Source organism: Mobula hypostoma, chromosome 23, assembly GCF_963921235.1.
Source record: "Mobula hypostoma chromosome 23, sMobHyp1.1, whole genome shotgun sequence".
Lineage (NCBI taxonomy): Eukaryota > Metazoa > Chordata > Chondrichthyes > Myliobatiformes > Myliobatidae > Mobula > Mobula hypostoma.
The window spans coordinates 44,682,218-44,708,554 of record NC_086119.1 but is presented as its reverse complement, the minus strand read 5'-3'; the positions used below and the strand labels follow the sequence as shown (position 1 = coordinate 44,708,554).

General features: G+C 41.4%; 1 protein-coding gene across 19 annotated transcripts in view; it reads right to left on the bottom strand.

The window, feature by feature from the left end:
* Positions 1-9,745: 9,745 nt before the first annotated feature.
* LOC134336822 (general transcription factor II-I repeat domain-containing protein 2-like) overlaps positions 9,746-26,337 on the bottom strand; it is a 66,695-nt gene continuing 50,103 nt past the window's right edge. For all 19 annotated transcript variants that reach the window (XM_063031342.1, XM_063031343.1, XM_063031329.1 and 16 more), the window contains 6 exons: positions 24,534-24,599; positions 19,776-19,838; positions 16,001-16,099; positions 14,670-14,735; positions 13,605-13,788; positions 9,746-11,834 (listed from right to left, as the gene is read on the bottom strand). In XM_063031342.1, the coding sequence (XP_062887412.1) occupies positions 9,893-11,834; positions 13,605-13,788; positions 14,670-14,735; positions 16,001-16,099; positions 19,776-19,838; positions 24,534-24,599 (2,420 nt within the window). In that variant the 3' untranslated portion in view covers positions 9,746-9,892. The remainder of the gene's footprint in view (positions 11,835-13,604; positions 13,789-14,669; positions 14,736-16,000; positions 16,100-19,775; positions 19,839-24,533; positions 24,600-26,337) is intronic.

Below are 26,337 nucleotides of genomic sequence, written 5' to 3'. Positions count from 1 at the left end.
AGGCAACACCCATCGTGTGAAGAAGCAGCCCCAATGTCCCTTTTAAATAACTCGCCTCTGATCTTAAACCTCCACCCTCTTGTTGACTGCACCCCCACCCTGTGGAAAGGAAAACCTACATGGTTTCACTCTGTCTATGCCCCTCATAGAAACATGGAAATCTACAGCACATCACAGGCCTTCAGCCCCCAATGTTGTGCCAACCATGTAACCTACTCTAAAAACTGCCCAGAATTACCCTATTGCATAGCCCTCTATTTTTCTAAGCTCCATATACCTATCTAAGAGTCTCTTAAAAGACTCTACTGTACCCACCTCTACCACCTTTGCTGGCAGTGCATTCCACGCACCCACCACTCCTGTGTAAAAAACTTACCCTGAAATCCCCTTTGTACCTACTTCCAAGCACCTTAGAACTATGCCCCCTCGTGTTAGCCATTTCAGCTCTGGGAAAAAGCCTCCGACTATCCACATGATCAATGCCCCTCATCATCTTATACACCTCTATCAGGTCACTTCTCATTCTTTGTCGCTCCAAGCAGAAATGACCAAATTCACTCCACCTATTCTCATAAGGAATGCTCTCCAATCCAGGCAACACCCTTGTAACTCTCCTCTGCACTCTCTCTATAGCATCCACATCCTTCCTGTAGTGAGGTGATCAGAGCTGAACATAGCATTCCAAGTAGGGTCTGACCAAGGTCTTATATATCTGTAACATTACCTCACGGCTCTTAAACTCAATCCTGCAGTTGATGAAGAACAACACACCAAATGCCTTCTTAACAGCACCGTCTACCTGCATAGAAACTTTCAGTGTCCTATGGACGTGGACCCCAAGATCTCGCTGATCCTCCACAATGCCAAGAGCCTTACCATTAATATTATACTCTGTCTACAAAATTGACCTACTGAAATGAACTATTTATCTGGGTTGAACCCCATCTGCCACTTCTCAGCCCAGTTCTGCATCCTATCAATGTCCCACTGTAACCTCTGACAACCCTCCAGATTATCCACACCCCCCCCAACTTTTGTATCATCAGCAAACTTACTAACCCACCCTTCTACTTCCTCAACCAGGTCATTTATAAAAATCACAAAGAGGAAGGGTCCCAGAACAGATCCCTGTGGAACACCACTGGTCACCATCCTCCATGCAGAATATGAACTATCCACAATCACCCTTTCCCTTTTGTGGGCAAACCAGTTCTGGGTCCACAAAGCAAGGTCTCCTTGGTTCCCATGCCTCCTTACTTTCTGAATAAACCTCACATGGGGAACCTTATCAAATGCTTACTGGAATCCGTATACAATACATCCACTGCTCTACCTTCATGACTGTGTTTTGTTGCACCCTCATGATCAGATATACCTCAATCTATACCTCAAAGTATGTGCTGTACACTATATATAACCTTGAGATTCATCTCCTTACAGAGGCAGCCAGAATGCAAAAAAACCCAGTAGAACCCATTAGAAAAGAACATCAAATACCCAATATGTAAAGAAAAAGAACAAGTCATACAAACAATAAAAAGTAAGCAAATAACATTCAGAACTAAAGTTCATGAAAGTGAGTTCACAGCCACAAAGCTAGCCATCACTGCAGCTGGTCCAGGAGCATGTTCCTTGCATGTGATAGGTTCAGTTCAACACAGGAATGAATAAACTTCACTGAGCAGCGAGCTGCACATTGCCTCTGGCCCCGATACCCTGACCTTTTCATTCTAGCAGGGCACTTAAATCAGCTTGTGTCTAACTCTCGGTCCCAGGTCCTGCTGCTTTGATATGCTCTCGGGCTTGGGCCCTGCCTTGATCCGGCCCATACCCGACCTTTCCAATCTATTTTGCTACTTAAGTCGGTCAAATATTGACCCTTTCTTCACTCCTGGGCCTGGGCCTCGCCATCTCGACTCTGCCGCTCCTCGCCTCGGATCTGCCGCTTCAAATCGGCTCCAAGTCTGCTCCAAACATTGCTCGTTCCTTGCTCTCGGGCCTCGACTCGGCCTGTGCACACTGCGCTGCAACTGTCCTGCACCTTCCGGACTTCACTTCACACTGCAATGGCCAGGTTGTACAGGGCAGTTCAAAAGCTCAGTTCAGAAAGGGAAGTTACAGGCTATTGATCGTGGTGACGGTTGTCCAGAAAATCTGTGATTAATACAGTAGTTAGTAGATTCGTTTGCAGCCAGTAAGGTGTCGCTGTGTTTCACCAGCGCTATCTTAAACCGCTAACTTCCTACATTACAGAGAGTAAAGTCCTCGCCTACACAGTTCCCCCTTCTATCTTAGGAAACATCTTGGTAAAGCTTTTCTGCACTCTTTGGCATTTTGTAACATCTTTCCTACAACAGGGTGATCAAAACTGAACACAATCCGGTGAGTGCAGCCTTGCCAGTGGTTTATAGAACTGCAACACAACTTCCCAACTCCTTTACCCATTGCTCTGACTGAGAAGGCCAAAATGCCAATGCCTTCTTCACCACCCTGCTGACCATTGTTGCTATTTCCAGTGAACTTGCACCCTTTGGTCCCTCTATTCCATAACACTCACCAGGGCCCTGCCACTCACTGTATAAATCTGACCTTGGTTGGATCCAAGAGGACCACAACCTTGTTGTGGTTAGGAGGCCTGTGTGCCTCAATGACCTGGAGAATTATGTTAGCTGGAGCCAGGGCTTTATGTTTTGTCTCTTGGTAGGGTCACCCATGCCAGACAGGTCAAAGGGCAGTGGCCAGACTAAGAGCAGTCCTCCAGGTCTGGGGGTTCAGCTCAGCGTTAACAACATTGGCTTGGTGTTGCACTTTGAGAGGTTAATTGTTAACAGTGAACAGTTAACTGCAGGATGTTCAACAGCACTGACGTACAGAGTGACCTTGTGCTTGTTCAAAAGACAGGGTTGTAAAGAAGGCATACTCGTGTTTGCCTTTGTCAGTCGACAGAGTGGAGTGAGACTCATCTTATGTATGAAATGTGTGAAATGTATGCAGCACACATAAAATGCTGGAGGATCTCAGCAGGTGAGGCAGCATCAATGGAAAAGAGTATAGTTGACATTTCGAGCTGAGACCTTTCATCAAGATTGCATAAAGAAAGATGAGAAGTCAACATTAGAAGGTGGGGTGAGGGGATGAAGAATCACAAGGTGAAACAAGGAGAGGGAGGGGGTGAAGTGAAGAGCTGGGAAGTGGATTGGTGAAAGAGATACAGGGCTGGAGAGGGGGGAATCTAATAGGAGAGGACAGAGGACTGGAGAAGGGGGAATCTAATGGGAGAGGACGGAGGGCCAAGGAAGAAAGAAAAGGGGTAGGAGCACCAGAGGGAGATAATGGGCTGTTAAGCAGATAAGGTGAGAGAAGGAAAAGGGAATGGGGAATGGTGAAGGGATGGGGGCACTGCTGGAAGTTTGAGAAATCGAAGTTCATGCCGTCGGGTTGGAGGCTTCCCAGACGGAATCTAAGGTGTTGCTCCTCCAACCTGATTGTGGCCTCATCACAACTGTACATGAGGCCATACTGACATGTTGGAATGGGAATGGGAAATGGAATTAAAATGAGTGGCCACTGGAAGATCCTGCTTTTTCTGGCGGATGAAACGTAGGTGCTCGGTGAAGTGGTTTCCCAATCTATGCTGGGTGTCACCGACATACAGGAGGCCACACCGGGAGCACTAGATACAGTAGATGACCCTAACAGACTCACAGATGAAGCGTCTGGAAAGACTGTTTGGGGCCCTGAACGGTAGTGAGGGAGAAGGTGTAGGGGCAAGGGTGGCACTTGTTCTGCTTACAAGGGAGATCAATGGGGAGGGACAAATGGATAATGGAGTATCGTAGGGAGTGATCTCTGCGGAAAGCAGAAAGTGGGGAGGGAGGGAAAGATGTGCTTAGTGGTGGGATCTTTTGGAGATGGTGGAAACTACAGAGAATTATGTGCTGGACGCGGAAGCTGGTGGGGTGGTAGCTCAAGACCAGAGGATCCCTATCCCTGGTGGGGTGGCAGGAAGATGGGGTGAGGCAGACATGCGCATAATGGAAGCATTGTGGTTGAGGGTAGCGTTGATGGTGGAGGAAGGTAAGTCCCTTTCTTTGAAGGAGGACATCTCCTTCGTTCTGGAATGAAAAGCCTCATCCTGAGAGTAGATGTGGTGGAGACGGAGGAACTGAGAGAAGGGGGTGGTGTTTTTACAAGTAACAGGGTGGAAAGAGGTATAAGACCGTAAGATATAGGAGGTCAGCCATTCAGTCCATCAAGTCTGCTCCGCCATTCAATCATGGGCTGATCCAATTCTTCCAGTCATCCCCACTCCCCTGTCTTCACCCCATACCCTTTGATGCCCTGTCTAATCAAGAACCTATCTAGCTCTGCCTTAAATGCACCCTTTCACAGTAACCCTTTCATTCCTGGAATCATTCTCATGAATCTTCTCTGAACCCTGTCCAATGCCAATATATCCTTTCTAAAATAAGGAGCCCAAAACCTCACATAGTAGTCCAGGTAGCTATGAGAGTCAGTGGGTTTATAATAGGTATCAGTAGATATGTTGTCTCCAGAGATAGAGGCAGACAGATTGAGAAAAGTGAGGGAGGTGCCAGAAATGAACTAGGTAAATTTGAGGGTAGGGTGGAGGATAGCCGATCTGACTGAGAACAGCCATCAGTAGGAGAGAGACGAGTGTGAATGGACGAATATTTGGGAAATACTGGGCAGCTGGGCTGAGGGGTCCCAAGAGATTCTATGACTCACAATTCAGCATGGAAGTGTAAGATGGTGCAGGTTGGTGTCTGCCCGTCAGGCTTGTTCCAACTTGGACATGATTCTCAGTCATTTGTGAGTGATTACCAGAGTGCCAAAGCAATACTTTACTGTTGGAGTGAGACTCTGATTCGAACTTCCTTGTGTATTGAATAAAGAGTTATGTACTTTGTCCCACTCCCATCTGTTTCTCCTTGTGTCTCATATCACTCCATCAAAACCCAACTTACAGATGAGGAACATATTGACTAGACATGTTACAAGTCTCAGATTGCTGCATTCAAAGATTGTAAATAACCAGCCTTTCTAATTAGTGACATTTCTGATGGAAGATCATCCAGCTGTGATGTTAACAGTTTTCCAAGAGAGACAGCACATAAATGGGCAATTTTGAGTTTGCACTGAACATCAACAACTCACACAAAATGCTGGAGGAACTCAGCAGGTCAGGCAGTATCAATGGAAAAGAGTACAGTCGACATTTTGGACTGAGTCCCTTCTTCTTTTCCATAGATGCTGCCTGGCCTGCTGAGTTCCTCCAGCATTTTATGTGTGTTGTTTGGATTTCCAACATCTGAAAGGTTTTCTCTTGTTTGTGACTGAACATCATCAACCCATTTACACTAATCCCACATATTTAACAATTCTCCCCGGAAACGACCAGTAACCCACACAATAGCAGCAATTTAAAGTAACCAAAAAACCTATTAACTGATGCATCTTTGGGATGCAAGTGGAAACAGGGAGAATGTGCAACCTTCTGGAGGTCAGAATCAAACCTAGTTCTCAGGTGCTGTAAGTCAGCAACTGTTGTAGCTGTGCTGCTGTAAAGTTTTTGAAATCTTCTTTCCAAAAATAAGAACTTAAGAAAGAAGAGCGGCAGTAGGTCATTTGGCCCTTCGAGTCTGCTTTACCATTCAATAAAATCATGGCTGATCTGACTGTGGACTCAGCTGCACCCACCTGGCCTTTCTCTGTATTCCTTAATTCCTGTCATGCAAAAATCTATCTAATAGTGTCTTAAGTATATTCAAAGAGGAAACCTCTTAGCTTCACTGGGTAGAGAATTTACTTCTCCTGGGAAAAGTAGTTTCTCCTCATCTCTATCCTAAATCTACTCCCCCAAATCTTGAGGCTGTGTCCCCCAGCTCTCATCTCATCTACAGTGCAAACAACTTTCCTGCTTCTATCTCAACTACACCTTTCATAATTTTATATGTGTCATTCTTTGAGTGTAGTTCCAGATGGTTCAATCTCTCCTCATAGGTTAACCATCTCATCTCTGGAATCAACCCTCCTCTGAATCCAGTAATTCTTTTCTGGAGTAAGGAGACCAGAATTGCACCTAGACTTCCATCTATGGCCTTGCCAGCACCCTGTACTGTTGCAGCACAAGGAAACATTCTTCACCCAAGCTGCAGCAACAAGTTTCTTCTGGTGGGCAGCATAGAACTGGGGGATGGTCTCAGGGTCAACAGCTAACAAAGAGGATTTTCTCTGAGCAACATGCACAAAGTGCTGGGGGAGCTCAGCCAACATCTACGGAGGGGAATAAATAGTCAATGTTTCAGGCTGAGAACCTTTCATCAGGGCTGGAAAGGAAGGGAGCAGAAGCCAGATTAAGAAGATGGGAGAGCACAGGTTGGCAGGTGATCGAGTATCATCAAGGCTGAGATGGGTGGATCTTTGGACTAGTGGGCGAGTTAGGATCATTGGGCATGGGGTAAGAATGTTGAGATTAAGATGGCACCAGATCAGCCATAATCTTGAATGTGAGCACAAGTTTGAGGGGATACATGACCTGCTCCTCCCTTTCCTCTTGGTTCTCGTGCATTTCATGAGCCAGATGATCCAATACCAGTTCTTTTCTGAAAGGCGGTGTAAGAATGCAAAGAAAGCAATATTCTTAAAAGTCTTAATCATAAACTCAGTCATATTAATGAGTTACAACACTCCAGAACCCCCTTCTAGCATTAATAACTAGATAATCCACCTGGAGCAGGTTTTTCCTGATATTTTAAAGTCTGATACACCAAGCTTTAACTATAAATTGTATGTGGCTTAGCGAATACTTGTATCTCTGAAGCTTATTTCAGTGAGCAGGAAGGCATCAGTCCCCTGCACTTGTTAGCTTTAAACCTTTTGGGAATAAAGCTGTGTGCTTGAATCTCTTGTCCTAGTGATACTCTTGTCTTGTGTTTCTGTGATATCATTCTGGAGGAACATTGTATCATTTCTTAATGCATACATTACTAAATGACAATAAATGTGTCCTCATAATCTAATCTATTCTTGGGCAAGGAGGTTCAGGAATTCAACAACCAACAATATGGAAGCAGTAACATATTTCCAACTCTGGATGGTGTGTAACTTGGATGGGAACTTGCACATGATGTTTCCCCTGGAATGTCACCTTTAATCTCCTTGGTAACTGAGGTCACAGATTTGGGAAGTGCTTTCAGAGTAATCTGAGAGAGCAATAAATTGTGTAGATGATGCCTCAGTAACACTGTATACCAATGGAGGAGTGCACAAGTGTTTTGGGTGAATAGAATTACAATCAAACAGGCATCTGTTAGTCTCGTGAGACCATGGATTTGCGTCTTGGAAGGTTTCCAGGGCGCAGGCCTGGGCAAGATTGTATGGAAGACCGGCAGTTGCCCATGCTGCAAATCTCCCCTCTCCACGCCACTGATGTTGTCCAAGGGAAGGGCACTAGGGCCGATACAGCTTGGCACCGGTGTCGTTGCAGAGCAATGTGTACTTTGCTCAAGGACACAACATGCTACCTCAGCTGAGGCTTGAACTGGCAACCTTCAGATCACTAGACTGACACCTTAACCATGGCCACACACCAATCAAATAAGCTGATTCTGGACGGTGTTGAACGTCTGGAGAGTTGTTAGCGCTATAGAATAGTGAAGAATATTCTATTATACTCCTGTTGTGTGCCTTGTAGGTGGTGGAAAGGCTTTAGAATATCAGATGAGTCACTTACCACAGGATAGGCAGTCAGGTGACCTTTGAGGTGGAAATTGTCAGTCTCTGATGCCACAGATGCTCCATTTCATGTAAATGCGGCACCAGGCTCTTGAATGGTTTAGTTTAGCCTTCAGCAGTTTTCAGGGGCTGAGATGGAGGACGGGGTGACTAGTTATGGAGTTTATGGAAGGATCTAAAGCAATAATTTATACTTGCATAATATTCACAATATAACACCAGAAAGCCTCAGTAGGACCCAGTCCAAAGGAATAGGTAGGATCTATGATGAATAGAATGGCATGTTACTAACATACGCAAGTAGGCAAAAAACGCTACTGGAGACGAGATCACAGATGATATAATCTGAAGAATAAAAAAATTAGCTGCTGGAAAAACTCAGCAGGTCAGGCAGCATCAGTAAAGGGAAACAGGCAATCAATGTCACTTTCCTCTGCAGGTACTGCCTGACCTACTGGATTCCTCTAGCAGCTTTTTTTTTGTATGAAAAGTGACACCGACAAATGCAATCATGACCAGTGAGAGCAGCAGAGGACATTCCAATGAGCTAAATTAAGCTGGTCCAGACAGACAGCAGAGGTCTGCCTGTTGTGCAATGAGACACCGGAAGTTAACTGAGAAATGATTTTAGCACCAGTAGCAAAGTGAATTTTCTTTCAGTTCCTCTCTTTGTGAATTTCATTTGGAAATGTGATAGCCCCATACTGCCTACTGGATGTCCCTCTGAGCAGCCCTCCCTGCCAAATCACCAAATGTTACTGATACATCATCCAGTTTTATCACTTCTCCATGAGATTCATTGCACAGGAACTCCATAGCAGTGTTTACTGCAGGAAGTTCCTGGACATGCCAGTAGTTACAAGAATTTCTCGGAAGTATCTGCTGCAGGGATTCCCTGGAAGTATATCAATCGTCACCAGGAATCAGTGGAAATGTTACTACAGACACAGGAGAAGATTCTTCCGGGGAAATGTTACGTTCCAGGGTTTCTGTGAATGTCACCAGTTGTACATTGCGTAGTTTGAAAATTGTTCAGTTCCATATAAACGTTATAACAAATTATGCAGTATATATCTATAATAGACATCAGATGGTGTCCTTGAAATATTATGATATTTAATAATACCCATTAAACAACCTGATAATTGCTTTTGGCATCAAGGTGGAATTTGCCACAGCAATGGTGGCAGCCGATGAAAGAATTATCACCATTTAAGTTCACCAAAAGTTAAAGTTAACTCAGAACTCCTCCCAGAATTTCTGCTGGTGAACACATCCCTCTAATATTAATAACGTGTACAGTATTTGTCTTTGTGCTTCATCTCTGCCTCTGCTGATCCGCGCTTATCAGTTCAGAAATCCAAATGACATTTGGCTCAACTATGGCAACTTTAAAGCCAAGCTCCATCACATTCCCCTGAACCTCCAACAAGGGGCTCGGGGAAGTTTTGCCCTTTTTCCTATCTGACCAGCACCTTGGCACTCACCAGGAAATTCTGTGGAGGTTGGGTATCCACTTTTGGGACATGGAACTATTACCTTGGTGACAGGTACTGGAACAGTTCCACATTTATCATTTATCCTCCTGCTTTGGGCGGGGGGGAAGCGTGGGAACTGTTCCTACATGTGACCAAGCAACACACACAAAATGCTGGAGGAACTCACGTGACCAAACTGTTTTATGAAGCAAAACTGGCTGCAGAAGAATGCAGCTTGCATTCAGGTTCATCTGAATGACATGCAATGTTTGAGAATATGTAACTGTGGTACAGGAATGGCAGACAATTTTGAAAGTGTGAGCCCAAATTGGTAATGATCTTCGAAAAATTTATCTCATGTGCCATGATACTTTTGAGCAGAGATTATCAGTCGTTAATGAATTAGTTACAATATTATTGACTTTAAGGGAAAAGGGTGAGTTCTGTTGCTTATTTACATATATTGTTTTACTATTAAGAAATAAACAAAGCATTTTAGAAAACCTGTACAAAATATTTTTAATATTTCAAAAAGACAATTGAAAATATTTCTAAATAGTATTGTTATTGTACTTCATAAGAAATGTGAACATGAAATTATAAGCTTTGCTGCATACTTACAAAAGCTCAAGGAAAGAAAAATAAACACACTTTACTCAGTGGCATTTTTGTTGCTGCACTAACGATGACAAATGTTTTACATCCGGTTTGTATTTGGTTGTCTTAAGGGCTATGCACGTAGCACTAATTTCATCATTAAGTCGATTCCAATAATTAGACTCCAAGTTCATCATTGAAAATAATGAGTCACATAAATATGTTGATGAAAATACTGTTAATATTGCCATAGCAAGATCTTTCAGACAGTTAAAAGTTTCAGGAATGGAATTCCAGAGCTTCAGAATCTCATTGTCTGGATTTTTAAGCTTTGATCCAGTCACTAACCGATCTCTTTCAATATTTTCTAGTTCAACTCTTAAGTCAACAAATTTTTGCCTCCAAATTGAGCTGCTTTGTAAATCAATCAATTGCATTTCAAAATTACCCAAATCAATCCACTGTAATATTTCTAAATTCAGTTTGTCTATTGTAACACAGTCTGCATACTTAATGAATTTTGCAGTTTCTTCAAACAACCTGAATTTAGTGAATCTGAAAGAAAAGTGTTCAGCAGTTGAATCAATGATGCTCAAAAATTGTATTTGAAGGCTCTGAATGTCTGTCTTTTCTGGAATTTCAACGGCTGTCATATGTTTTTTTAGGTTAGGGAAATATTTAAAAGTGCCGTTTTCCACATCACGTTTAAATACTTCCAGTTTGATTTCAAAGGCCTTTATATTATCAAACATGACATCAAGCGTTTTGCCACATCCCTGTAATTTGGTGCTCAAATCACTTAAATGTGAGGAGAAATCTGCAAAAAACATCAATTTACAAATCCACACAATGTCGTATAATTCTTGACAAGCAAATTTTTCACTTGTCAAAAATAGATGAATTTCATCCAAACACTCAACAAAGCATTTCAGGACAGAACCTCTTCTAAGCCACTGAACACTATTGAATGTAAATAGTCCTGTGTACACTGACTGCACCTCGCTCAATAAATTCTGAAATTGTCTTTTATTAAAAGGATGCCCAGAAATAAAATTAATTACCTTGGTTACAATTTTCATCACTTCTTTAAGTTCCTTAAGGGCAGCTTTCGCACACAGAGACTCCTCGTGTACTATGCAATGAAAGCCTATCAGTGGATGTCCAACATCATTTTCAAGCAGATCTACAAAACCTGCCTCTTCACCAATCATGCTAGGTGCACCATCAGTTGTCACAGAAACTATTTTAGAAAGGTTAACTTGTCGACCAGACAATGCCTTTACTACTGCCTTACAGATTTCAATCCCTGTGGTGTGTTCAGGTAACATTACCAAGTTAACCAGTTCTTCGCATATTTCATCATCCCTACAAAATCTAGCAATGATGGCTAGCCTAGCTGGCGATATAACATCAATGCTCACATCAAGACAAATGGAAAGAAATTTACATGAACTAATATCTTTTGTTAGTTGTTCTGCTACGTTTGTTCCCATCATTAATATTCTTTCTTCTATCGTGTTACTGCTCACTGGCAAACCCTTAATGCGCTGAATAATTTTTTCTTTTTCTAGAAAACCGTTAAAAAGGAAAGGAGCACATTCTAGCCATGATTCTTTTACATATTCCCCATCACTGAGTGGTTTTCCATGTTTAACAATAACCTTTGAAACCTCAAAACTAGCAGCAACTAAATTGGAACTATCTGAAATGAACGACATCAAAATATTTGACTGCATTTGTTTGTTGCAGATTTCTCGAGAAATGTGTTCTTTTTGTTCTTGCTCACTCTTATTGCAGAGTTGCTTGTGAAGAGTTTCATAATGCCACTTCACACAGGAAGTCCTGCACACCACTGTTTCAGAACAAAAGATGCAGAATGCTTTATCACCCTTTTTAATCATGCCAAATCTTTCACTCCACCATTCTTGAAAATCTTTGGTGCTTCTCTCATCACTTGAATGCTTTTGTTTCCTTACTGGTGTATCTGACATTCCGAGCAAGCTGAAAAGGGTAAACACAATTTAAAAATTTTTCACAAATAAACTTAAATAATAGTTTTACCTTTATTATGGGAAAATATTCATGGAGGCCAATGCTAACTGGCCCAACCATTTACAATCCAAATACTGATGTGTACACCAGGTCTGCGAGGATTTCAAAATGTTATATGTTCTCCCCACCATCTAGCTGGCACCTAGTCAGTAGGAGACGTTTTCTGTGAAAACATTTCACTGCTCTTGGACGGCAAAAAATCATTTACTGTTTCATTTCACGGTAATGATAATCATTATGTACCTTTTTATTATGGGTGGATTTTAAAGGCTTGAAGGGTGGCACTGTATGCCCTGTGCCTCTCAAAGTCCAACCTTACATCCCTGTCGTGAGAGGAGGGAAGGGGTAAGGCAGGCCAGCAGGGCTCTGGTGTAGCTGTATAGATCAAGCCCCTGTACAGTGGACACAAAGGATGACAGAAATATTGACGAATTCCAACCATACCATCGACTTTGGATGATGGAGATGGGAGAGCATCAATGGCCCATGCTCCACTGGAAGTTAAAGGCCCAAGAAGAAGACTGCATGTTGTTTACCAACAAAAACTTTCTCGCACACTACTTTGAGCATGCATGCCATAAGCTCATCACCCCTGCCATCTTGTGACCGTATAAATTTCTGTCAGGTTCTTCACTTTCAACATAAGACCATAGACCATAAGACAAAGGAACAGAAGTCAGCCATTCAGCCCATCGAGTCTGTTCTGTCATTTTATCATGAGCTGATCCATTCTCCCATTTAGTCCCACTCCTCCACCTTCTCACCATAACCTTTGATGCCCTGGCTACTTAGATACCTATCAATCTCTGCCTTAAATACACCCAATGACTTGGCCTCCACTGCCGCCCGTGGCAACAAATTCCATAGATTCACCACCCTCTGGCTAAAAAAATTTCTTCACATCTCTGTTCTGTATGGGCGCCCTTCAATCCTTAAGTGATGCCTTCTCGTACTAGACTCCCCCATCATGGAAAACAACTTTGTCACATCCACTTTGTCCATGCCTTTCAACATTCGAAATGTTTCTATGAGGTCTCCCCTCATTCTTCTAAACTCCAAGGAATACAGTCCAAGAGCGGACAAACGTTCCTCGTATGTTAACCCTCTCATTCCCGGAATCATTCTAGTGAATCTTCTCTGTACCCTTTCCAATGTCAGCACATCCTTTCTTAAATAAGGATCTAAAACACGTGCTGGTAGGTTAATCAACTAATGCCAATTTAGCCCCATTGTGGATAAATGGCTAAAAGATTAAAAAGAAGTAGATGACCTTCCAAAAGAACAAGTTGCATGGCCACAGAATACAACTGATGAATTGGACTGATTGAGTCAGTCTGTTGGGAGTGACCATTGACTTGACATGATATCACAAGTGAAAACATGTGATTACTTCAACACAGAACCCTGGATACTGAAATACAATGAGACTTCAACGATCTTAAGAATATTTCAGTAACACAAAAAAAAACAAAAAAAAACTTCATATTTTCACCCAGCCCACTTAATAAATTTTAATCATGGCCAAAAGTAGAAGGCTGATTTTGATACATTATGGACTTGTAAAGGACTTAAATTTTTATAACACTGCTCAAAATCCTCAGTTATTCCAAAGCCCTTTGCAGTCAATAAATCTACTTTAAGAAAACTAGGGAGTGATTTACAGTGAGCAATAAGATCCACTTATATTGCCATTAAATCATATCCTTGCTAAATCCATACCTTTTTATAACAAATTTTATCTTGTCTTTTGCTAGAAGGATTCTTTCTAATGTTGGAATTCCATAGGTGGACGGCCTCCTAAATGGAATCCCTTCAGGTAAGCCATCAACACAAAGATCTTCAGAATTGGACTGGAAGAGTGGATATGGGATCACAACCGGTCCAGTAGCTAGAGTTGCTTCAGCTAAAAGATTACACAATGTAAAACTTAGATCCCATCACAACAGCTTTTTGAAATACCTGTTCTAAATTCCTTACATTCTACTTTGCGATGAGCATATTTTAACAGTGGTGAATGGGAGGATTACCAAATTGCAGAATGTTATTTTTCGATAGAGAAGTGGAGAGATTATTGACATTGTAAGATATCCTCATCAGACCCTCCTAAAATTCTCATAACATGGAGAATAAAGCAAGCCAAACAATCTTGAAAACTTCACTGGACTTGTGTTTTACTAATTCACAAGGTCTAATGCTTGTGGGGTTAAAAACCTGTAGTTAATGAAATTACATATAATAAGTGCCCCCATATTTTCAATGCAAAACTAAATTAAGTTACTGACTAGTGACAATGAGAAAGGCAATGAAACTCTGTCCGTGACTAAAACAAAATTGCAGGCTCTACTCCTTGTGCTATTCATGCACAATACCCTCCCAAGCCCTTCATATAGTAAAATTTCAATAATCCAACATCCAAAAGTCTAGAAAATCTGTTTGTGTTGCATTGCCAAATTCAGAAGGAAATTCCTGGAGTTTAACTGTTTTAAAGACTATGCATGGAAATAAATAATTTAATGTTCAACAAAGAAACAGCAAGCTTTGTCAAAAACAAGACAGGCAATTTGGTACTCTTAGCGCACAAAAAATAGAAAAGCATTTGCTAAAATACATCTAACTCAAATTTAAGCAAATAATTACATGATACAAGCAGACACACGCAGTGGAGTTAATTAACCATCATTACGGCCAACTCATCCAAACATGAATAGGATTTCAAATCCTTATTTCTAAAAAAAAATTAACACTTATCTCATTAGTACTTCATAAGAGATTTAAAATAATTACCATATTTTCTTTCAAAGAGTTCTTCCACTTGTTTTCTTAAATCAGTAATCCTAGCATTGGATTGCTCTGTATTTAAGAAAAGGTCTCTAAATTAATGAGAAAAACTTCAATATTATATATTCCTGAATGCAAATTGTGGTAACTAACATTCAGGGACAGTCAGTTTTATTGATTATATATAGGAATGATGGCAACAAGCAGAACTGAACATAGGGATTTTTTCAACCTTAGTATGTCAAACGTTGTATACTACACAATACTGCTAAAATATATCCACAGCGAACTTCATGAAACAAAAGAAATCAAATATCTGGTTCCAACACAAATATTTGATAATTAAAATTCAAAATTATGTTGTATTTGTAATAGAGGTGTTAAACCAACGTGGTAATCTCAACCTCATTTCTTTCCTTTAAAGCAGCCTAAATGAATGTTTTAAACAGAAATTGCTGATACATCTCACTGAAATGAATTTTCCTTGGAAAGCCGCTGGATTTAACACTTGTAAAACAAATGTATATAATGCAAAACATGGGCAGCTTGCCAGTGAATTATGCCAATCACTTTGGAAAAATCTAACTACATTTGCAAAAACTAACATTTTGTTGTGTATACTTTTGGAAATTATGGCCCAAGTAATAGTCTGAATGCTGTTTTGAGGCCTTCACTGCAATAATGGCTAGTCCAGTACCAGCCTTCAGAAATAGACCAAATATGCAACCCTGCAGACAAATGCTGCATTTCCTAATATTTGCTTCTGCTCCATGACAAACTATTTCTTTAGTTTCTTCAAATAACTGAAATCTTCCATCCTCTGTGCCTCCTCATTATATCCATTCTTATGATATCAAAATACTGCAATGCTCTATGAAGACTTTATCATAGCATCCTTACTTTATGTCCTTTGCCTTCATTTTAAAATCAAGAATTATTATTTTTTCATTTAGAGATACAATATGGTAACAGGCCCTATTATTAATATTATGTTAATGAGCCTGCAACACCTAATTACACCCGTATCCAATTAACCCCCACGTCTTCAGAATGTAGAAGGAAACCTATGTGGTCACAGGGAGAACATACGAACTCCTTACAGACAGTGGTGGGACCGTAGCCTGTAACAGCACTATGTTAATCACTACACTACTGGGCCAGCCCTACAGAGAATAAAAATTCACAATATTTACAGTTAAATATTAAAATGTACAATTTATTTAACCTCTGCATAATCATGGGATACATAGTATCCAGAAAGTCACTGACATTTAGTCCCATTTTCAAGCTATTGATCCAAACCTTTTCGGGACACTGAAATGGTACTCTTGACTCACCAAAATTGAATTCTCTATTTTTCCACTTCACTGTGGCCCCAGCATCTGTTGCCTGTACAGTACTCTTTGGTCGCTTATTTGGTGGGAAATATTCATCATCTGAAAACATAAAATATGGCTTTATAATTTTCCCATGTTATTCATGAAAGTCCAAACCAAAAAATGTGCTCCTCATACTTGTCCAAATAGCTCTGTGCAGAGTGCCTTTCAGCTTCAAGGTCCAATAAGACTAATTTTACCGAAGCATTCATTATAGAAGTAAAGGCCGTTGACAGGTTACAAACTGGCTCCGTTTATACAAGTCAGAAAATACACAAACCACTTAATATAGTTTTGCAATGGTGCTGATGAGGACCACCTAATGAGCAATTATTAACCAGATTCCCCTCACTAGTTATAATGATACAGAATAAGGATGCAAAAGTTAATTTTAAATTTTAAATAAAAAAAGTTAAGAATCAGTGGATGTTACATAGAACATAGAACAGTACAGTACAGCACAGTACAGGCCCTTCAGCCCACAATGTTGTGCCGACCCTTAAACCATTAGACCCTTTAAAAGAATATCATTTTACAGGTGTCAATGGAAGTGATTGCTTGTCAATTTTCTAAAGAAAATCTTTCAAGTGGTCTACCTCAGTGAAATTGGCAAAACTCAAAGATCAAAGCTCAAATTAAATTTATTATCAAAGCACATATATGTCACCATATACTACCGTCAGATTCATTTTCTTGTGAGCATATACAGTAAATGCAAGAAACACAACAGAATCAAAGAAAGACCCTACCCAACAAGACACACAAACAACCAATGTGCAAAAATAAAACACAAACTGTGCAAATACAGAAAGCTAAAAAACAACTTGTAGAGCAGGAGGCTAAGCGCAGAACCTTGTGGTGCATCTCAGCTGATGAAGATTGTGGAGGAGATGTTGTTGCCAATCTGAACTGACTGGGGTCAACAAGCGAGGAAATCCAGGAGGCTAAGGTCTTGAAGATTATTGATTCGTTTTGAGGGAATGATAGCACTGAATGCTGAGCTGTAGCTGTAGAACGTACTGATGTATGCATTTTTGCTGTTCAGGAGGTTCCAGGGTTGAGTGAAGAGCCAATGACACGGCATCTGCTGTTGACCTGTTTTGATGGTTGGCAAATTGGAACAGATCCAAGCTGCTTCTCAGGCAGGAGTTGATATTTCATCACCAACCTCTCAAAGCACTTCATCACAGTGGATGTAAGTGCTACTGGATAGAAGCAGAAACATAGAAACCTTCGGCCCACAATGTTGTGTCGACCATGTAACATCCTCTAGAAACTGCCTAGAATCGCCCTACTGCGTAGCACTATATTTTCGTAAGCTCTATGTAGCTATCTAAGAGTCTCTTAAAAGACCCTATTGAATCTGCCTCTACCACTGTCACTGGCAGTGCATTCCACATACCCACCACTCTGTATGAAAAACTTAACCTCTGATATCCCCCTTGTACCTGCTTCCAAGCACCTTAAAACTATGCCTCCTCATGTTAGCCATTTCAGCCCTGGGAAAAAGCCTCCGGCTATCCACGCGATGATAGTCATTGAAGCAGGGTTACCATGTTCTTCTCAGGCACCAGTACAACTGAAGCCTGCTTGAAGCAGGTGGGTACCTCAGATTGCTGTAGCAATAGGTTAAAGGTATTAGAGAACACTCCAACCAGTTGATCAGCACAGGTCTTTTACACTTGGCCAGGTATTCCATCTGGACTGGATCTTTTTCGTGGGTTCACCCTCCTGAAGGCTGCTCGCACATCGGCCTCCGAGACTGAAATCACATCATCATCGAGGGCTGTGAGAGTTTGTGAAAGTTTCTCCATGTTTTGATGGTCAAAGCAAGCATAGAAGGCATTAAGCTCATCTGGGAGCAAAGACTTGTTGTCACCCATGTTGCTCGGTTTCAAGAAATAATAGCATTTAAGCCCTGTCATGGCCTTCGAGCAACCTTCTGTGATTCAAGTTTGGTCTGGAATTGCCACTTTGCATGTCAGATGGCTTTCCGGAGTTCCTACCTGGATCTCTTGTATCTTACTTGGTTGCCAGACCTGAATGCCACTGATCTGGCCCTCAGCAGATAGCAGATCTCATGGTTCATCCAAAACTTCCGACTGGGGAAGGCTCTAAATGATTTTGACTTATCTATGATTGCTTTTATAAAGTCCATGACAAGTGTGGTGTATTCATTCAGATTCTTTGATGAGTTCTTGAACATGGCCCAATCCACTGATTTGCAGCACACCCCATAGCTGCACCTCTGCCTGAATCTTGTTGCTGTTCTTATCTCTGGAGCCTTGCTCTTTAGCCTCTGCCTTACGCAGACAGGAGAAGGATCAGATCTCCCGAAATATGGTCCAGGTATGGAATGGTATGCATTCCTTATTGTAGTAAAGAAGTGGTTCAGTGCACTGGTTGAATGATAAATGCACAGAGCTTTCAAACAAGCCTGATTGAAGTGCCCAACTCTGGATTTGAAATGCATCAGGTTGGGCTGTTTCTTGTTTGGTGATGGCAGCATTCAATATTTTGAGTGCCTTATTAATGCCAACTTTTGGCATTATGTAAGCTGAGGTCAGGATCACAGAGGAGACCCCTCTTGGTAAGTGGAATGGTTGGTACTTACGGCTAGATGTTTCAGGTTGGGGGAACAAGAATGTGACAAAATTGCCATGTCCCCGTACCACAAAGAGTTTATCATGAAACACAGATTCCTATCTTTTGCCTTTTCCGAAACAGCAGTCCAGTCTATCCTGTATATCAAGTCTTACCAACATATTTAGTGTGTCCGCAGTGAGCCATGCCTCCGTGAAACACAGAACACAGCAATTCCTCATTTCACTCCAATACAGTAATCTTGCCCTTAAATCCTCAATCTTGTTCTCCAGTGATACACATTTACCAACAAGATGCTGGGTAGGGGAACTTCCACTGCTTGGCATTTCAGTCTGGCTTGGGAGTCCTCCCCTTGTCCTTCTCTTCCAGTCATCCTGACGTACCTTCATCCGCTTAAAAGTGCTGTACCTGCATGCTTGAGAGCTAAGTCTGCCGAATCCTTTAGAAGATCATGAAATCGATGGTTCAAAAGTATGGTGCTTAAAGGGAAATTATAGGCTACAGATAGCAGTAAGAGTTATTCAGAAGAGGTATATTTAGAGGTTTTGTAAGCAGCCCACACGACGTTGCTGTGGTACACTGACACCTTCTTGAAGCACTTGTTCATCTTGGCAGCCTATGTCTGATTACTGAGATTTTTCTCCATTATCTCAATTAACATGCAACAAGATTGATTCTAATACAGTTTAAAAGCCTTCAAGGTGCTACTTTTACCCACTCCAGTACCTACACCACTCCATAAAGAGCTACCTTACAGATAGCAGGCGAAATCAAAGCTAAGAAACTAGAAAAGTAACCCTCTTCATTTAAAAAGCTTTTGATTAATTATTTTCCAAACTAAGATTCTGCATTATGAAGCACCAATTTTACATTTCAAATGCAATTAGCATAAATCTGAGGGTAAAATATATCAGGTCAGGACTGTAGGGATGAAAAAAAATTAATTAAAAGAATAAGCAGCTCCAAAATTTAAGTTCACCAGCCATCTGTCCATCCCCTCCTATGGAGACACACACAATTGTTTTAGATTGTAATAGGAGAAACTAAAATTGAATACCAACTAAACATCCAAATATGCTAGTTATTGTGATTTCTGTGGAGACTACCAAATAAGTTAAAGACCAATGCTTGCCTTCAATAGTAACTTCTACTTCTGGGTAGTCACTAGTTTCAGAAAGCTCTTGCTGCTTTGGATCTAAAGAATACAAAACAAATGTGTATCATTTAAAGAATATAAAGAACATAAAACCAATTTATGTTCAGAGTTATACACTGCACCTCACATAACCATAGGATGTTAGTAAGTATTCCACAATTAAGAAAAGCTTTTTGCTCAGATAAGGGTCACCCTATATGTCCTTACTTATGTGTTCAATAGCTCTATTCAGGTTTAAAAAATAATTGTAAGTTAACCACGAATTTAATGGAAAACACTTTTTTAACTTCTAAAATATCAATGATCAAATCCCTCTGTAATACTGACTTCAGCTCTGGGAAGTTCTGTAATGTTTGGAACAAATTTTTTTTTTAAAGCATTGACCCCCCCCCCCCCAGCACTACATATTGACCTGTTGTCTGCAAGCACATTGTTCTCTCTCTCTCTCCCCCCTCTTGCTGCAATGCAAATGCACCAGTTAAATCCATCCCCTCTGTGTGTGCTTTTATTTAATTGCCATGTAGTTGTACATAGACACCGGTTCCAACAGCCACTTTACCCTCAGATGTAATGATGATCACTGCATCAATATGTAACTCATTGAATTTGCCTGAAGAAAACCTACAGTCATTATGACAGTGAGTTTATCCCACACTATGTGAAACCATTACAAGATCAATTCAATGCAAATGTCAGTTGATTTGTCACTTTAAAGCTTGCATTACTTTCTCAAAATACTCAATTACAGAGCAGCCTTTTACTTTTAAACTGTCTTTTAAAATACCGATTGTTTCAGTGAGTGATGCAAATGTTAAATATACATGATTTTGCTTATTGTAGAGTACATAATAATTACTTTAGTAGAGGTCATGGCAGGCTCTGCAACCATTTTATATTTGTAAAGGACTCAAAGCAATAGATGCAAACAAAACTTTTCCAATTAAAGTAATCCTTATACAATATTTTTATGGGATGTTTGGGGTGTCCAGGGAGGGCTAGCACCTCTGGTGAAGGGACTTCTCATGTCCATTCTAGCGCAGCTCACTCATCTTTGGTCCCCACAGAACACTCAGCTTTCACCCGTGACTCCACGTAGCTGTTTGCATGTCACAGTGGCCACTCCCGAGTACACCGCTTCAACAGGCGGGATAAACCAGCAGAGGGCAGCTGGCGGCCTCATACCCCAGTGAGTTAGGGACATGCCTGTCTCAGCATGAGAAATCAGCTCCAGTGGACTAGGTGGATGAGATCTACAGGGAGATCCAATGGCTAGGGTCTGTAACGCTCTGTAGTGAGCGAAGGACATGACAATGCACAAAGACATCATGGTTATCCACTGCAACCAAGGAAGACCCCAGTTTGTGACAATTGTTCGTACCATTGGAGTCAGACTTCTGAGGTCAAGAGAGTGGAACTATCCAAGTGCAATGGCTTTTCCACATTAAGAACTCTCCCGCTCCTGCTGTCATCGTCGGACACAACAGACAACCACCAATATTTTTATAAATAAACAACGAAAATAAAAACTGCAGATGCTGGAAATCCAGAAAAAATAAATGCTGGAAAAACTTCAGGTCAGGCAGCATTGGTGGAATGCAGAACAGGTAACACTTCATTGGTAGGGTCATGTCCCAGGGGTAGGTAACAGAAGGTATCCAAGAGCTTTTAATTCCCAGATGTGAAAATTGGTATGTCATAAAATGCAGGATAAAAGTTGTCACCATCAATGACACCAAGCAGTGCTTACTTATCAATAACATAGTCAACACCCCAACATCCGCTCTGGCTTCTGCCAAGACTATCTTGCTCTGAATAGCATCACAGTCTGGTCCAAACATGAATCAAAGAGCTTAATTCTAGAGTAACTACTCTGGACATCACGGCAGTGGCAAATGGCAAAGTGACATCAAAGTGTCCTAGTAAAATAAATTAACAGCATCAATGGGAACACCTTCCACAAATGAAGATGGTTTAGTTGTCAGAGGCCAATCATTGCAACCAAGGATCTCACTACGGGAGTTCCTCAAACCATTGTCAGAGCTCCAACTATCTTCAGGTGTTTCATTAATGACCTTCCACACTGTCAGGTAGATGTCAGTATTGTAGGTGCTCTCGAAACAGCTTCTCCAAGGCCACAAGTTCTGGAGTAGAAGACTTTGGTACTACTGCTGGAATGTTATCAGAGCCCATAGTGATATACTGTGCCTTTAGCAGTTTCTTGATATCACAAGGAGTAAATCAAATTGGCTGAGAACTGGCATCTGTAATGCTGGAGGCTGAGATAGGTCATCCAATCACCATTTCTGGCTGGAGATTTTTGCAAATGCTTCAGTTTCCTCTTTTGCACTAATGTGCTGGGCTCCCCTTTCATTGATAATAGCGATATCTGGAGAGCCTTCTCCTTCAGTGAAATTTTAAATTGTTCACTAATGGATGCAGCAGTACTGCAGAGGTGGGGTCTGACCACTTACCTCTGGTGCATGCTGTCTTTGTTGTCTCAAATGCAAATAGCTCTATCTTGTAGCTTTACCAAAATGATTCCTCAATGTGAAGTATGTCTGATGCCCTCCCACACTCATCATTGAACGTGGGTTGATCCTCTGGTTTGGTGGTGATTGCAGAGCAGGGCTAGGCCATAAAGGTTTCAGATGTGATTGAGTATAAATCTACTGCTGGCCCTCAATGTCTCATGGATGTCCAGTGATGAACTGCTAGACAGTTGTAGTCTGCCCCTGTTTAGCATGGTTGTATTTCCACACATGACATGTAGTTTCACTGTAAAAACTGGATTTCAGCTACACAAGACTGTGCAGTGGTCAATACTGTTGTTGACAAATGCATCTACAACAGGTAGGTTTGGTGAGGATGACATCATGTAGGAGGTTCCTTCTTGTTGGTTCCCTCAAGACCTACCCCAGATCCAATCTAACAACAATGTATTTTAACATTTGCTAGACTGGTCAGTAGTGGATCTACCAAGCTATCATGGTGACGCATGTTGAAGTCACCCATCCACAGTATATTCAACACCCTAAATGGCATTCAATATGGAGTAGTACTGATTCATCAACAGAAGGAGGAAGATACACTATAGTCTGAAGGATTCTTTGACTAGGTTTAACCTAATGCTGTGACATTTCATGGAATCAAGTGCCATTATTGAGGAATCCAAGGGCAGCTCCCTCCTGACTGTATCCCACTATACCCACCATCTCTGGTGGATCTCTCTTGGTGGTATAATTATCACAACCACGGATTTGGCAGCACAGTAGATACGACAATTGGGCTTGTGAATAAGCATGTGTCAGCTAAGTATTATTTAATCGTGATAGTATTCAGAACACAGCAACGCTTTGCTGTCTGTCTGCATTTGGCCTTGCCCAGGAAATTGGACTGTCCAGTCAACTAACTCTGAAGACCAGCAGTATTTGTTTTATATTTAGTTGTTCTTTTCAGCTGCAGTGTAGGCTTTGTTTTCCATTTGAGAGCTTTAGTTAATGGCCCTGTTTGGCCTAGCGTTTATTGTTTTCTTTTCCCTTTAACACTGATCGCATTAAAGTCTGTGAACTATTGACCCGCGTCAGTATCTCTCACTCCGCACTTGGACCATATCCGAACCTGCTGACAGTAATAGGACATGCCCAGGGATGGAGATGGAGGCATCTGGATTTTTACATACATAGAAACATAGAAAACCTACGGCATAATACAGGCTCTTCAGTCCACAAAGCTGTGCCGAACATGTCCCTACCTTAGAAATTACTAGACTTCCCCATAGCCCTCTATTTTTCTAGGCTCCATGTACTTATCCAAAAGTCTCTTAAAAGACCCTAACCTATCCGCCTCCCCACCGTTGCCGGCAGCCCATTCCCCGCACTCACTACTCTCTGAGTAAAAAAAAAACTTACCCCTGATATCACCTCTGAACCTACTCCCCAGCACCTTAAACCTGAGTCCTCTTGTGGCAACCATTTCAGCCCTGGGAAAAAGCCTCTGACTATCCACACGATCAATGCCTCTCATCATCTTATACATCTTTATCAGGTCACCTCTCGTCCTCCGTTGCTCCAAGGAGAAAAGGCCGAGTTCACTCAACCTGTTCTCATAAGACATGCTCCCCAATGCAGGCAACATTCTTGTAAATCATCTCTGCACCCTTTCTATGGCTTCCACATCCTTCTTGTAGTGAGGCGACCAGAACTGAGCACAGTACTCCAATGTGGGGTCTGACCAGGGTCCTTTTGATCGTAAGCTATGATTTAATGAGTACCACAACATCAAGCTTTGCTTGATTAGTCTGGAAAATAGCTTTCCCAATTTTGGCACAAGCTCGAAGATGCTGGTGAGATGGAATTCATGAATTCAGATCTCAAGACTCAAAACTGGGCACTCCAGATGCTTGTACATGAAAGACCAATCTCACCAATACAATTTTACTAAGACACCAGCAGAATTCGTAAGGTTTGCTTGAAATAAATGACAAAGAATCAAACTAAGAGTCCACAAAGTTTGTACTTTTTATGATATCAAATTGCTATTATTAGTCTACTAATTATCGTAACAATTTACTAGCGCAGAAATTTACATTTTTATTTCTATGCATTAAAAGTTAACCACATTGTCAGTTCAAAAACTTCTGCATTAATGATCTGTTACTTCTCTGGGACTATGACAGGTTAATTTAAAGTTCTGAGGGGGCTTAAGTCAAAAATGGAAGGTTACTCCACTTCATACCATCTGCTGTAAACTCCTCTTCAGTCTCTTCACTTGATGCATTGGCTTCATTCGGCAACTCTCCTCCTGTCGGCAAATGATACTTTGAATTACTTTTGAATATACTTTTGTACTCCTCAATGTATATAGGCATCCGTTTAGTCTCATGAGACCATGGATTTGTGCCTCTTCCAGGGCGCAGACCTGGGCAAGGTTGTATAGAAGACTGGCAGTTGCCCATGCTGCAAGTCTCCCCTCTCCATGCCACCAATGTTGTCCAAAGGAAGGGCATTAGGGCCGCTACAGCTTGGCACCAGTGTTGTCGCAGAGCAATGCATAGTTAAGTGCCTTGCTCAAGGACACAACAAGCTGCCTCAGCTGAGGCTCGAACTAGCGACTTTCAGATCACTAGACCGACGCCTTAACCACTTGGCCAAGCGCCAGCTCAATGTACAATACCATTTAAAATTGACGTCAAGTTCTACTGCAAAGTTCTGTATATCATGCTGCAAGTAAACAGGAATTTTTCCTGAATTATGTATAAGCTTATGTAATACAATTTTCACAATACAAATATCAGTATTAATGATGTAATTAGGTAAATTAAAACTTTTGAACAAATGAAGAGGATAAGTTAATTGAAGGAAGTGTTTATGAATTGTTGGTTGGACTAGACAAACTAACAATCAGCAAAATACTGAATATAAACGCAGTTCCTTAATAATCTGTATCCTCAATCCAAACCATTCAATCTGTATATAAATCTGAGTTATTATATCTACTACATCTACTTACTATAATTACTAACCAATTGACAAGGATGTAGTACTCTGCAATGAAATACTACACACAATACTCTGTTTAGGGTTAGTCAGTATGACTTTGTCAAGGGCAGATTGTGCCTTACTAGCCTGATTGAATTCTTTGAGAATGTAACAAAACACACTGATGAAGGCAGAGCACTGGATGTAGTGTCTATGGATTTCAGTAAGGCATTTGATAAGGGTCCCTATGCAAAGCTCATTAAGCAAGTAAGGAGGCATGGGATCCAAGGAGACCTTGCTTTGTCTTGCCTACAGATGGCAAGGGTTGGTTGAAGAGGGTTCATATTCTGCATGGATATCGGTGATCAGCGGTGTTCCGCAGGGATCTGTTCTGGGACCCCTCCTCTTTGTGACTTTTATAAATGACCTGGATGAGGAAGTAGAAGGGTGGGTTAGTAAGTGTGCTGATGGCACAAAGTAGGGGGTGTTGTGGTTAGTCTGGAGGGTTGTCAGAGGTTACAGTGGGACATCGATAGGATGCAGAACTGGACTGAGAAGCGGCAGATGGAGTTCAACCCAGATAAGTGTGAAGTAGTTCATTTTGGTAGGTCAAGTTTGAAGACAGAATATAATATTAGTGGCAAGACTCTTGGCAGTGTGGAGAATCAGCGAGATCTTGGGGTCCATATCTGTAGGACACTCAAAGCTGCTGCACAGGTTGAGTGTCGTTAAGAAGGTGTATGGTGTATTGGCCTTCATCAACCATGGGATTGAGTTCAAGAGCCATGAGGTAAAAATAAAGTTATACAAGACCTTAGTTAGACCCCACTTGGAGTACTGTGTTCGGTTCTGGTCATCTCATTACAGGAACGATGTGGATACGACAGACAGAGTACAGAGGAGATTTACACAGATGTTGCCTGGATTGGAGAGCATGCGATATGAGAATAGTTTGAGTGAACTTGGCCTTTTCTCCTTGGAGTGACAGAGGATGAGAGGTGACCTGATAGAGGCGTATAAGATGATAAGGACATTGATCGTGTGGATAGCCAGAGGCTTTT